This window comes from Euleptes europaea, chromosome 10 (assembly GCF_029931775.1).
Source record: "Euleptes europaea isolate rEulEur1 chromosome 10, rEulEur1.hap1, whole genome shotgun sequence".
Lineage (NCBI taxonomy): Eukaryota > Metazoa > Chordata > Lepidosauria > Squamata > Sphaerodactylidae > Euleptes > Euleptes europaea.
This window is the reverse complement of record NC_079321.1, coordinates 66117653-66131825: the sequence shown is the minus strand read 5'-3', so window position 1 is coordinate 66131825 and position 14173 is coordinate 66117653. Positions and strand designations below refer to the sequence as shown.

The following is a 14173-nucleotide window of genomic DNA, read 5'->3' as shown; positions in this document are numbered from 1 at the left end:
GGAGCCACAAAGCAGTGCCGGCCCCCATCGCCAGCGCAGCTACACCAGCAGGGAATTCCCAGAAAGGAAAACCCATGCCAGCGTTGGGGGCGGAGCTGCCTTTAGGCAGCTTCCTAACCCCTTTCACCCCAGGAACACCCCCTTGTGCTGCAGTGTTCCTTTTTTTGGTGGTGCAGTCCCGTTGATGGCAATGGGGGCATTTTCTTTTTACTTCTATTTTAACCAGTTTATATTTCATTTCGGCAGCTGGGAAACCTCTGTGGAGGCAGCGTGACTGCCTCGCTCCCAGCCACCATGGATCTACCCCCCTTCAGGAATAGGCTGCCCATGACAGAACTAATCAAACCGAGGATTGTCAAATGACACTAATGGTCTTTTATTTTGTATAATATATTAATTATGTTCTGAAAAACAGCAGCAATTTAATACTTCTATCAGAGCCAACTCAAAGGTAGAGATGAACAGGAGGGGAGAAAACTTGTTCAGGGCATGATGGAAAAGCCCCAGATTTGTACCTTGGAAATCCTTTTTCTCCCTCTGCCATACTTTTTTTAATTGAACCTCTAGCCTGACAGACTTCTGAGGAACTTGAAGATTTCTGAGGAAATTTTGTGCTATTCAGGTTGCTTCTAAAAAAGGATATTATCCTACAGGTCCCAAGATTTTTGATTGTGGACTAACTAAGCTGTAGGCAATATTTATTAATTATATGTTTTACAGTTTAGTCTCTAAGCGTGTTTTGTTGCTTTTTCTTTAGTTGCATTTACTTGGGAATGACTCTGTATACAATGGTTTTGCCTAAAATTTCAGGAAGGTCTCAAATATTTTTTGTCTTCTCTCACTCATAGGGTTGCCAGATCTGTTTGGGGACATTCCTTGAGATTTGGGGGTGGAGCCTGGGAAGGGCAGGGTTGGGGAGGGACCACAGCAGAGTGTAATGCCATTGAGTTCACCCTCCAAAGCAACCATTTTCTTCAAGGGAACTGATCTACCTTGTCTGGAGATCAGTTGTAATTCCAAGAGATCTCCAGGACCCACTAGGAGGTTGGCAACCCTATCTCACTGTCTTATAACCAGATCCCATGAGTTGCCATGTAGGTGGGTTGAGGATGCTGCACTATGATGGTTATGCCAAATGATCATCACAAGTCAATGACAACCAAGCAGTTTCTGCTCTACCAACATAGCCACTGTCGCCCAATGTCACAAAATTATGCCAGGCTCTGTCACCGCATAGAATGGAGAGAAGACCTTGGGGTGGGTCTAGGGATGGCTCATTCTCATATGATTCTTTTCAGCAACTTAGTGCCAATTATGTCAGCTCAGCCTTTCAAAGCTGACATATGATAGAAACCTTTCGTAATGGCATTTCAACTGACAAGCTGCACAGTTGCCTTTGGTAAGTAACAACTGATTCCTGTCACCAAAACTGGGAAGCATTACACAAAATTGCTGATTTTAGGCCAGAATTCACTGGCATTGGTAAGCTTGGGCAAATGGGCTAGAAAACATTTTTGTAGGCTTATTTTGAATGCTATGTATTCAAAACAGTTTTGATTTACTCAAAAGGATAACCAGGCTTTGAAGTTTAATACAAATGCAATACATGTTTAAAATATAAATGTTACAAAATATATACAAAAACCCAGAAAGCAAAACCTCAGATCTGTGCAGCTATGCATAAATAGGAGGATTTTGGTGATAGGAGTGCAAGCGGTAATCTGTGCATGCACACTCAACTAGATAATGAAGTAGCTGTGCAAGGAGTGAATCTGTAGTGTGTTAAAGCTATGAAAGTATCAATTAATTTTCACTGGCATAAATCCTTGACACCATTATATGTTAGCAAGGAGTTCCCCTGGAGAAAATGGCTGTTTTGGAAGGTGTACTCTATGGCATTACACTCTGCTGAGGTCCCTCTCCTCCCCAAACCATGCCCTCCCCAAGCTCCACCCCCACGTTTACAGGAATTTCCCTACCCAGAGCTGTCAACCTTACCTTGAGCCAGTCATACACTCTCAGTCTGACCTACTTCATCTGGTTGCCGTGTGGATAAAATTAAGAAGAGGAAAATGCTGTAAATCACTTGGGCTCCTCATTTGGGAAGAAGGCAAGTATAAATGAAGTGAATCTTTAGCACTACGCACTGACACAATGTTGCTATCTGATTAAGTTGTGATAGGAGCTATGAAAGGGAACACAATCGCTAGTGTAGTGATTCGTGTGCATGAATTTACATGCATCTGACCCCCACCAAGAATTTTAGCTTCTAGGAGAGCTGAATCTTTGATTATGGCAACTGTAGCAATTCACACTAACCAGACTTTACCACCATATCTCCAGATGACAAAACAGGTCAGACTTCTACCAGAAAACTAAGCGTAACCCTGGTAATTAGGGCCAGTTGGAACATAAGATTTTAGGCCAGTCAGCAGTCTCTGTGGTATTTTTAACTTCTTCCCTACTTTCTACCATATCCCTGCATCACTTTGTTTTACTTCTGCTAACATCTTTTGTAATTTGTACCACATGTTTACTGCATATTGCATAATGTAGCCTTCCTTGAGTTACTTCCTTATTTTTAGAATCAATGTCTGCACTGGGAAGCTTGTCTCGTTACCATAAAAGTATATGAAAAACATCTACACATTAGAGTGAAGAAGCTAACAACTGTTAAAATTGGCATATAGCCTTTTGGGGGGCTAGGGATGGAATTTTACTTTAAGTTTTAGCTAAATGCTCCAGGGAAATTAGCTGCGTGCTCCAGGAAAAGTGTTTGTCTGACTCACAGGGGTTACTTGGAAGCAAAAACAGAGCTTACAATATAGTTCAAGCAGGATCAAGAGTATATGTACTATCCAGCATTGAAAACCACACATAACAGGGTGAACTTAGGGCAGAGTCCAAACTTAATCAATGTGCTTACAACTTTATGACACTTTGTTTTTGCATATTTCAAAAGACATGGGCCTTCTCATTTGGGACCTTATATACAGAATTCTGTTTTATGTGTGTTATAAATGTGTCACTCCTGCCCTGTTTATTGTCTTCTGGTAACACTTTAGCAGATTTCTTTTTTTTACTTTTGCATAAGCTTAGGGGTGGGGGAGTGGGGAGATAAATGAACTACCATCTGCCAGTAGATTTAGAGCTATTACCCAATTCAAATTGTTTTGCTATATCTCTCTAGCAAAATTAGCAAATACACAATCACTGGCCTGACTGCCAAGAAGCAGCCTGGTTTTTTTTTTTTTTACAGATTGCAATGGAGAAGAAAGATAATAGAAGTTGCATCAATTACACAGTCATGCTAGAGCTGGTACAATCAATCATTTATTTTACGGTCATTTGACCAAAACAAGAACAGATCTAAAAGAGCTGGTACAGGAGTGACAGTTTTGCAGCAGAATGTATTAGAAAATGTGTTTATTTCAGAACTCTGTGTTGAATGGCTGGTGGCTCTGTTTTTTTCCTTCGCTATAAGCGCCTTGGATAAAATGATGGCTGTCATCTCTTTTTTTTAATCTTTTTTTAATTTACTTCATTGACAACCCACTTTTCTTCACAATGGGGATCAAAAGTGGCTTACTACATTCTCCCATTCTGTATTTTTTCCACATAACAACCCAGTGAAGTAGGTTAGTCTGAGAGAATATGACTGGCCCAAGGTCAAACATGGAAGAGTGGGGATGCCACCCTGGGTCTCTAACCACTATATCATGATGGCTCTATGATGCTGTAGGATTATGTGCCATTTTAAATAGTGGGTTTCATTAGTATCTGAACTTGCTTATGTGATCAGTTATTCTAGAATAACATCGCCATGATTCAGTTCAACTTTTGTCTAGCCAGTTAAATGGTGAATCAGACAAAGGCCGTTTCCGCACTAATTGTTTGCAGCATTTAATGAAATGTTTTATATTTTTGTGCCTTCACTGTTTCCCCTCCTTTGGGTATTGAATATGTTCTCAAATAGTTTAATCTCCATGTTTTCTACAACCACTTATACGATGATGTCTCTCTTCATTTCAAAGACAACTTCCACTGAGGTGTGGACATGGTTGAGATGCCATTCATTTATCTGCCCCTTCATTGTCCACACCCACTTTGTTGCCCATCTCCCTCCCATTCCCCCTTCCCTCTCCCTCCCCTCCCACCAACCATTTCCCTGCTTTTAATTTTTTTAAAATGTAATGTATTTTGACTAAGGCAGGAACAGGGGAGCATTGGAATAACACACACACACCATTGATTTTGTTTCATATTCCATTTCGTAGGAGATATAACCCATGAAAGGGGCATGGGGTTGATGTCACATTCTCTGATATGGTTCCTGCATGAAACAATCCCACAGACAGGATTTCTATCTCGTTTCCATTCCCCTTGCTCTTTAATTTTTTTACTTATTGTATTTTGACTAGTGCAAGAATGCTGGAGCGTAGGACTACCCCCCCCCCCCTGGCTGATTTGCGTGGGGTCCTTTACTGATATTTTATTTCCTGTATTTGCATTTTGTTGCTCATTACATTTTCCAGCAGAAATTGTTTCCCTCGTCAGACAGCGAAAGGGGGCATGGCCTTGATTTATTCTGTGATGTTGTTCCTGCACTAAAAATTCTACAGTCAAGTTTTATCCTTGGAGATTGAAGGGAGAGGAGTGCTTTAAAATGAACTCTGTAGGCTGTCATCTATCAAGAGTGCAAATTTAATAGCCAAGAGGACGGCAGCTCTGTGATTGTCGGGGAGGGAATGTGTCTGCATGAACATTGCAGTTAGGGTTGTGGCATGCATTTTGAGTTAATAATTTGACCTTTCTGCAAATGTGGCAATTTTCAAAATGGTGTTTGGACACAAGAATCACACAAAATAGTGGAAGAAACAATTCAAAAAAGGAACCCGGTGAGACGGTAGCCAATCACAGTGCACCATCGCACCATCGTTAGAGCACATGCACAAAAAACAAAAAAAGGAGGGGAAGAGAGGGGAGCATACTGCAACATCACGAATTACACCATGCTCGCCCGGGGGAAAATAACACTTTTTTTTCAGGGCAGTGCGGACAGGGTAAAAACATTCTTGGGTAGAACGATTATATTCGCAAAAGAGGCGACATGCTCACAGAAATTTTGAGTGCACTGCCAAAAAGAGAAAAATCAGGATTATCAGTAGCCTCTATTTGCCTTTTGTTTTCCCCCTGCTGATGCTAAAAGTAATGTGGGGGGGAGGGTTTAGATGAGGAAATGGTATGTTGGGAAGAGCTTACCCCATTCCCCAAGGCCACTGCCCCATCATCTCTCTCCCATAGTTTTTAGCACTGTTACAAGTTGGACGATGAGGGACACAACAAAGTGTGAAGTTTGGCCTTGGCTTTCATCTTGGGGTAAGTTATTGTGTTGTCTCTAGCATGCAGAATGGGTAGAAGTATGCAGAATCCCTTGCATGCTGAAGTTACCTGTGTATTGCTGAAGGAGGTGAGAAAGAGAGTGTACCCAAAACACACCCTTTCAATCTAATCAGAGTTTACTGATTTGAGCTGTCCTGACTTGACAGACTATACATTGGGTTAATAACAGCCCATTCCTGAACCTCAGGAGGTCAGGAAGAGGCCGTGCTAGGGTTGGGGTCCCCTGTGGCGGTAGCTGGGCTACTTACGCCACCATGAGTGGCCCCAACGCTGGCGGGGAGGCCCGGATGCTGGTCTCCCAGCGCTGCTGCCCAGGGACGTTGGCTGGGCCTTCCACTGGCATCCCACTGGCATAAAGGCTCACGATGACGTTTCGGGGGTCGTCCCGGCATCCCGGGAGGTATTCCCAGGGCGTGCTGGGGTGCGCAGCTGCCTCTGTCCACTTTTGGCCCCGGATACCAGCACCGAAAATAGTGGTGCTGTGACTGCTATTTTGCTGGGAGACTGCTATTTTGCAGGCACAGCCTCACTATTCTCTATGGGGCATTTTGCCCCGTTTAAACTTTAAAAAGCCTGTAAAAGGCTAGTCTGACTTTCATTCCCTTCTGTTCCTTCCCTAGCTATGGATATCTGTCAGTTTGTAATTTCCCTTCTGCATATGTAGACACAGAACATGAAAAATAGGAGGGGGTAGAAGATCAGTGAAGGTCCATTACTATATTAAAAACATACCCCATTCTTAGGGGGGAAATGGGGTTCATAGTGACCCCCTGATATTCCATGAGCCCTAAAACTGCCAAAAAGCAAGAGCTGAGCATGTGTATTGCCTTTATGCTGTCAGGAAAATCTGACAACAGAATGCATTGGAAATCATAGCTTACAGTTAGCAACAGGCCAAAGTTCAGGTGGCCAAAGGAACAAGTAGTCAATTACCATTCCCATTTAGTCCAACAAAAGAGCCCTATTATGGGTTTAGGATAGAAAAAGGGATCCGCTTGCTGTCCCACATATTTTAGTCCAGAAATGGTCATGGAGGCTAGAATCCCTTGGTAATGCATAGTTTGCCAAGTTTATCTTTTAAGCACAAGAAATGTCCCCATGATGGCATTAGGTGAGCAATGGCAAAGAGGAGAGAAAGCCTTTGCCATTGACCTATTGCGGGGAATGAATGGACTCTATAAAGGCCACTTACTGCTTTTCTAGAGCTCTTTGTGGTGGCTTCCCCTTGATTGTCATGAGCTAGGCAGAGGGAGGGGGAAATTTCTTTCTCTCCCCTACTCCAGAAATTCCTCATAGGTCCTCACTTATAAATGAATTCAGTTATTTAACTTTCCATTTTAAAAGGCAAAGGACAGCTACAATATACATACACTCCCTCTGTCTGCCCATTGGCCTACTCAGCTGGATAGATCCATAGATTAACTGAGAATTAATCAAACAATTAATCTGTTTGAGATTTAATTCTTTCCCTGATAAGTGGAAAACCACTACCTGAATTATCACAGTGTAGTTCAAATGTTGCCTGGCAACAGTGTTCAGGAGTGCAGCTTCCCATCCCTTCTTTTATAATCTATTTTTTAGGTTAGAGAAAACCTATCCTGTTGGTAAACTTTATTGTAATATACATCCATATGAATAAGAAATAGAATTAAATGGTCATTTCAACAAATTGTTTTGTAGTCTTCTGAGATGGCTTGTTTCCACAGAGCAGCAGGCAAGCTGCTTAAGCGAAGATCACTGTTTAATAAGGATTTTAAGTAATAAGATTGTGCACCTTTAGGAAGATGGTCCATTGTTTCAATACCGTCGATTTCCTCTACTAGGTTATTCGGAGTCCTGGCTGCTTCTATTTGTATCATTCATACGATTCATATAACTGTCTAATCCTTTTTTCAAATCCTGCTAAACTTTCTGCTTTAGTAAGCTTATAATGGATCTGGGTCCAGGATTTCTCACACATGAACTGTAGACTTACAGGAACAATCTTCCTTGTTATATGAGTCCTTTTACTGTGTAAACTCTGGGACCTTTTCTGCACATTGGAGTTACTCCTGATTTTCTTGAGAGTCAATCCACAAGCATTGGAATCAGTGTGGGCAGGCTTCTTCCACATGTCTGTCCCTCTACATTTTTACAGTTGTGGAGTCAGTTTATTTTCTTCTGCACGTGGCTTAAATAAGAAGGATTTTCAAGGGAGGGTGCTATCGTCATTGGTATCATTATCAGTGGTGTCAGAGCACCCCTCTTATTTTTTAAAAGGCCCTAAAATATTGATACAATACTATTGTAATGATAGTTTAAGCAGATTCTCTGAATCCCCAGCTTTCATTTTTAAGTCTCTAACCCCTTTCCTCATGGAGATATAAGGGAAAAGGCATATCTCCATAAGGGAAGGAGGTAGATACTTACTTTAAAAAAAATGAAAGCTAGGAATTCAGAGGACCTGCTTAATCATTACAACACTTCAAACATTATATTGATATTTTAGGGCTGGTTTTTTAAATTTGAAATAACTCATTGAGAATAGCCAGAACTGATGGAAAAAACCCATGGGGAAAAGCCCAGAATGCAAATTTAATTATGGCTACAGGAAGAACTGAATGAGACCCAGCTCTCATTAACAGGACCATTCAGCTTCCTTGAAACAGAGAAAATAATTAACAGCACAGAAGAGTTGCAACAGGGATCAGTTTGTGACAAATTGACAGCAATGCTCAAAATTATTTCTCTGTAGTCCTACCTCTGAATTATAATTACTGAGGGAGAGCTGTTGCCTTCATGCATTACTTGTGTCCTTCCTGAAAGCTATGTAGGAAATAAGATTCTAGACTAGATAAAACTTTGGTCTGATTCAGCCGGGCTCATTTTGTGTTATTTTTCAAATTACAAAATATACATACAGGGTAGTGAACAAAGAAATGTAATGTGGAACCAATCCTGAAAGAACTTTTAGAATACACGGTCTGTACAACATTAGAAACCACTCATTTCTTCATTTATAGCATTTTTCCTTCAACAAACGTTTTAAATTAAAATTTATCATTTGCTTTAAAAACTTAGAACAAATACAGCCCAAAATTAGTGAGGTCCAGGATTTAAGAAAGAACTATCTGAGATCTGTTAAATATAACATCTTGTGAGGGACAGGGGGCTGTCCTGCCCATGAAGGGAAAACGGCCTCTCAGCTGAGCCTATAGAAGTGCTGCTCCAGCATCCAATCACCTTTGAAAAAGAGGATGGGATGTTGGAGGGAAGCCCAGGAGGAGTTAGTTCAGGTCTGGCTCAGAGAGAGCGAGAGCAGTGATAGCTCAGGTCTAGCTCAACAAAAGAACAGACAGAGTGAAGGGTAGTTCCACCAGGTAGTGTGGCCAAGTAGTTTAGCTCTGGGAGAGAATAGAGTACCCTATTGTTAGGCCTGTCTCTGGGGATGAGCAGACCTTGTACTATTATTCTGACTCTTGGGAAAGGGCAGGCTGGTGTGGGTGGAATCCTATATGTGTGAGAGGATCCAACCTAGTGGCTAGTCAGTAAAAGCCTGTTTGTGTCTGAAAGCATTAAAAGAAAATTTTAACTGGTTCTCATAGGTTATCCGGGCTGTGTAACCGTGGTCTTGGTATTTTCTTTCCTGACGTTTCGCCAGCAGCTGTGGCAGGCATCTTCAGAGGAGTAACACTGAAGGACAGTGTCCTTCAGTGTTACTCCTCTGAAGATGCCGGCCACAGCTGCTGGCAAAACGTCAGGAAAGAAAATACCAAGACCACGGTTACACAGCCCGGATAACCTACGAGAACCAATGAACTCTGACCGTGAAAGCCTTCGACAAAATTTTAACTACTCTCTAAAGCCATAACTAGTTTAAATTTATGTGCCTCTGCCAGTTTTCTCCTTTGTCTACCTGCAGTCCTGTGTTTCTGATCTTTTTCTTGAAACCAACATGTAAATAAAAAAATCTTCTTTGTTGTTTATGTACTAATCCTTCCTCAGTGATCTCCATATTTTACTTGTGCACCACAAAACTTACCTCTCAGCAATGAACCCATTCCTATACACTTGCTACCTTAAGAACACCTGGTAACTGAGGGAAAGGTTTATAGTTTAAAACAAACCTGGTTCTCTAAAATCATAGGAGGCTGTGTGAGTCCCCTCAATAGGTAGAGAAGGCCTGTCACACATCTGGACACAATCCAGCAGGACTGGAGTTTGAGCTAACTAATATTTCATTGTGGATTGTAACTTGCCTCTAATACTTCCTTGCTATCCTTTTCTCTTCAAGGTAGACCAAAGTGCTACAATAGCACTGTGGTTTGTTTTGCTAATTTTTAGCTATTAAAGTAGAAAAGTTCATCCTGTTCATTCATTTCCTTCCCATCCTTCTCCCACAAATTGAAAAACTTTCCTGTAAAATCCAGTGTCAAAATCATGCCCACAATTGGATGGAGTAGACGGAGAAAAGAGGATCAAATATTATAACGGATTAACTTTTAGAAAAATAGCAACTTGTGAGCCACTCTCTGTTGGATAATATACTAATGTCAGACTTTTCCATGGCTGAAATATATATAATTATAAATATATCAAACCAGCTTAAACTCTCAGCCCAAACCATCTATCGTCCAAACATAACAAGTTCTATCCAGGAAAATCTACATGCAGTGAGAGCATTGGATCTGGTTCATTGCAAGCACGTTTAAGTATTTTATTGATTTTCATTAAACAAGAAAATTCAATGCTGCACATAAAGCTTTATTCATAGTCTCTGCCTATCTCCCCTGAGCAACTTTGATCAGAGGAGTAAACGCTCCCTATTAGAAAAACTTAATAATGGAGAAAATCACTACAGTATACACCACTAGAGGAGGTTTGTTTAACAGCATGTTGCCAAATGAAAACAGAAATAATGTAAGATGTTCGTTTTCATGGCTTCTGTGCAGTCCCACATGGGACTGCGCAGGCACAGGCCAGCCACGGAAACAATTCGAAAGCTTCTGGAAGAGTCAGCTCCCTGGAAGTGCTCCCTTCCCCCCACCCATGACCAAGCCCTTACGGCTTTTCCCACCCAGGGATCACATGACCGGGGGGTGGGGAGCACTCTTCCCTCCGTTCTCTTTCTGCTGCCTCGGAGAGAACATCTAACGGCTTCTGAATCTTCCTGAGCTTTTGTCTGAGGTAAAAGCTTACCGTGTTTTTTTCGACGGGCTTGGGAAGATCACTATCTAAATGGACATGGCTCTGTTTAAGAAATGCCGCACTTGCTGCATGAAGATGGCCTCATCAGATGAGCACCAGGATTGCTTACTCTGTTTAAGGGAGGGCCATAACTTGGCCTCCTGCAATGCATGTGCCTTATTTACCCAGAAGGCCATACAAGATAGGGCTATAAATCTCAAAGCAGCCTTATATGAAAAATCCCTCAAACCCAACTTAGCGGGAGAGAGATCTAAGTCCCTAGACTCCCCGACCAACTCGTCTTCGTCGATAAAAAGAGGGACGAAGGAGGTGTCGGAGATCTCAGGGCTGCCTCTGAGCCACCGGCAAAGAAGCATAAGAAGAAGAAGAAACACCTATCCTCACCTAAGAACAAGCGCTCAGGCTCGAAGGGAGACAGCGCCAGTCACAATCACTCGACGTCGGTGGATATCTTGGTGCCGGGGGCTTTAACGTTGAGGCAAGAGGAGAGAGAAAAGGAGAAGTCTCACATGGTGAGGAAGGCTCCCTCCCCGAGACATCACTACCCATCCAGAAGGGGCTCTAGGTCCCCTAGGCAGAGGTCTCCTCCACCTCATGCTGTGGCAATGGGCTAACCTGTATCTCCTCGCGAGCGTGGCCACAGCCCTCACAAATGCCTGCAGAGTGCGGCAGCACCTGCTTCAAGGCGTCCTCTTACTCCATCACCGTTGGGTTAGAGGTTAATTTATTGTCTTCAGAAGATGTTATGGAGATACCCAAGGTCGTGATTTCAGACTTGGAGGAGATAACGCCAAAAGAAGTGCGTCGCAGGGAGCATTTTCATTATTATCAAGACTGGGCTCCAGCACCATGGGGTTACTGTCACCCCCTTGGTACCCTCCGTTCGGTGATATGGGACATCGACGCTACGCCATGCCAGTGCCGAGTACATCCAGCAGTTCGAGGAAGCCAGGGCACCGAATGTAATGACCCGGTTCCATTCGATGCCGGTCGACATGGACTCGCACCGATGTCAATTTGACTGCATGCCATCGATGTCATACACTGAATGGGAGGAAGTGCTGCCTTTGACTTCAGTGGGTTGGCCTGTCGATGTCACAGCCTCTACGTCAAGCATCAGGCAAGTTGTCGATGTGGAGGACCAGGATGAGGACGTTAACCATGGTTCAGAGGCGTGCTCTGAGGACACATCCCTATATCATCCACGGAGAATTTGAGGGTGTTCTTGGAGCAATTGCTCCAGATGGCAAAGGCTTTGGGTCTGATGAGTATACAGTCTGACCCCAGACCTTCAGACCCCATCATGGGGGTCCTCTATAGTCACGATACAGGGCCACCTAAACTTCCTATGGTGCAGGGCATTAAGGAGGTTGCTATGGTGGGCTGGCAAAAGCCAGCATCGGTGGTAGCCTGTATTAAAAAGATAGAAAATGTGTATAAGATTGATGAGGAGGGTTGTGAGTTCCTCTACAAGCACCCCCAGCCAAACTAAATCATTACAGAGGTTCTAGTGGCCAAATATAAGTTGGGCTCTCACTCCGCCCCTCTGGATAAAGAGGGCCATAAACTTGATGGCCTTGGCCATAAGTTGGAATAATCTGCGGCATTGGGTATACGAATAGCTAATTTTGGGGCCCTTATGGAGCGGTACCAAATGTCCCTATAGGACAGGGCATCGGAGGTACTAGATGCCTTGCCAGAGGGTAAGAAGACACTCCTTAAGAGTATCTGGCTGGAGGGCCAAAGATTGGGTAAGACCCAGATAGCGGCCTCCAGACATATAGCAGACTGTTCAGGAAGGACCATCGCATCAAGTATAGTGCTTAGGCACCATTCATGGCCACGGGCATCATCTCTCACTCCAGATGTTAAGGCCAGGGTTGAAGCTATGCCCTTCGATGCCAAGGCACTGTTCTTTGAACAGATGGATGAGGTCCTACACAGGAAACAAAAGGCTACAGCAAAATCGTTGGGAGTCACTCAAGAAGCAGGTCCCACGTTCAAGCCCAAACCTTACAACAAGCAACCCCAGGGGTTTTATTCAAGTAGGCCTAATAGGAACGAGTCTTGGGGTTACCAGCAATCGCAGCCTTGCCAATACTCCTCTCCCCAACAGGGGTAAGAGATATAATTCAAGAGACAAAAATAGAAAAGGGGGATACTCCCCCCCAAGAGCAGACAACTAAAAAGGGGTCAGCATGACTAGACCGCATTTCTGCTGTTCCAATGTTTTGTGAAAGTCTGTGTGGTTTTTTCAGTAAATGGTTGAAGATTTTGAACAACAACTGGGTGTTGAATATTGCGCAATTTGGCTATTATCTTGAATTTACTTCCAATCCCAACATGCACTGCTCCATCTCCAAGTGGGTGCATGGTTTCCCAAGAGGTGGCCAAAGAGGTGGCCAATCTTCTGTAGAAAGGCGCGATTCAGGTTGTCCCGCCCTCTGAATCTCAATGTGGTTTTTACTCCAGATACTTCTTGATCGACAAGAAGGGAGGGGGTAAACGCCCAATTATGGACCTTAAAGGTAAAGGTCCCCTGTGCAAGCACCGGGTCATTCCTGACCCATGGGGTGACGTCACATCCCGACGTTTCCTAGGCAGACTTTGTTTACGAGGTGGTTTGCCAGTGCCTTCCCCAATTATGGACCTTAGAGCCCTAGATAAATTCATCTGTGTCAGGAAGTTCAGAGTGCTGTCCCTAGCAGAGATTCTCCCATTACTTTCAGGGAACAAGTGGTTCGCAGTTTTAGATCTAAAAGATGCGTATTTTCACATAGCGATTCATAGACATTGTAGAAAATTTCTTAGATTTAGATGTGGCAGAATCATCTATGAGTTCACAGTTTTGCCTTTTGGATTGGCTTTACTAAGGTTATGGCTGAAGTTGTAGGTTACTTAGCCTTACAAGGGTGTAATACATTCCCATATCTGGATGATTGGCTCATTGTTAACCAGTCAGAGAGGGACCTAGCTCCTGCTGTGAACACAGTCACCCGAACCCTGGCTGAGCTGGGACTGGTCATCAATTAAGACAAGTTGAGGCTCACACCTGCAAGACTAATCAATTTCATTGGAGCAGTTCTAGATGCTAACAAACAATTAGCTTTTTTAACCTCTACCCAGAGTTAGAGCTCTCCAAAAGTTGGTTAAGTTCTTCACTTCTCAAAGGTATCAGAAAGCAGTCACCATCCAGAAATTATTAGGATTTATGGCCTCTACCAAGGCAGTGGTACCTCATGCCAGATTACGCATGAGGCCCTTGCAAAACTGGTTCATTAGGGCATTCAGGATGAACGTGGACCCTCAAGGGAAGAAGTTATCCATCCCAAAGTGGGTCATGCGATCCCTGGATTGGTGGGCTCAGGAAAGAAATCTTTGCAAGGGGGTCCCTTTTGGAGTCACCACGCATGACATTCAGGTCTTTACAGAGGCCTCCTTAGGGGGGTGGAGGGCACATTGTGGTTCCCTTCTAGCTAAGGGACATTGGATCCCTAGACAGTCTACGTTACATATTATCATCTTAGAGATTAAGGCGATTAGATACACCCTTGTTTCTTTTTCAGAGTACCTCTCCAACAAA

General features: G+C 43.3%; 1 protein-coding gene across 1 annotated transcript in view; it reads right to left on the bottom strand.

The window, feature by feature from the left end:
- SLC16A10 (solute carrier family 16 member 10) overlaps window positions 1-11587 on the bottom strand; it is a 92399-nt gene extending 80812 nt beyond the window's left edge. Inside the window, exon 1 of the mRNA XM_056856211.1 lies at window positions 11450-11587. Coding sequence (XP_056712189.1) covers window positions 11450-11587 — 138 coding nt within the window. The remainder of the gene's footprint in view (window positions 1-11449) is intronic.
- Window positions 11588-14173: the final 2586 nt, after the last annotated feature.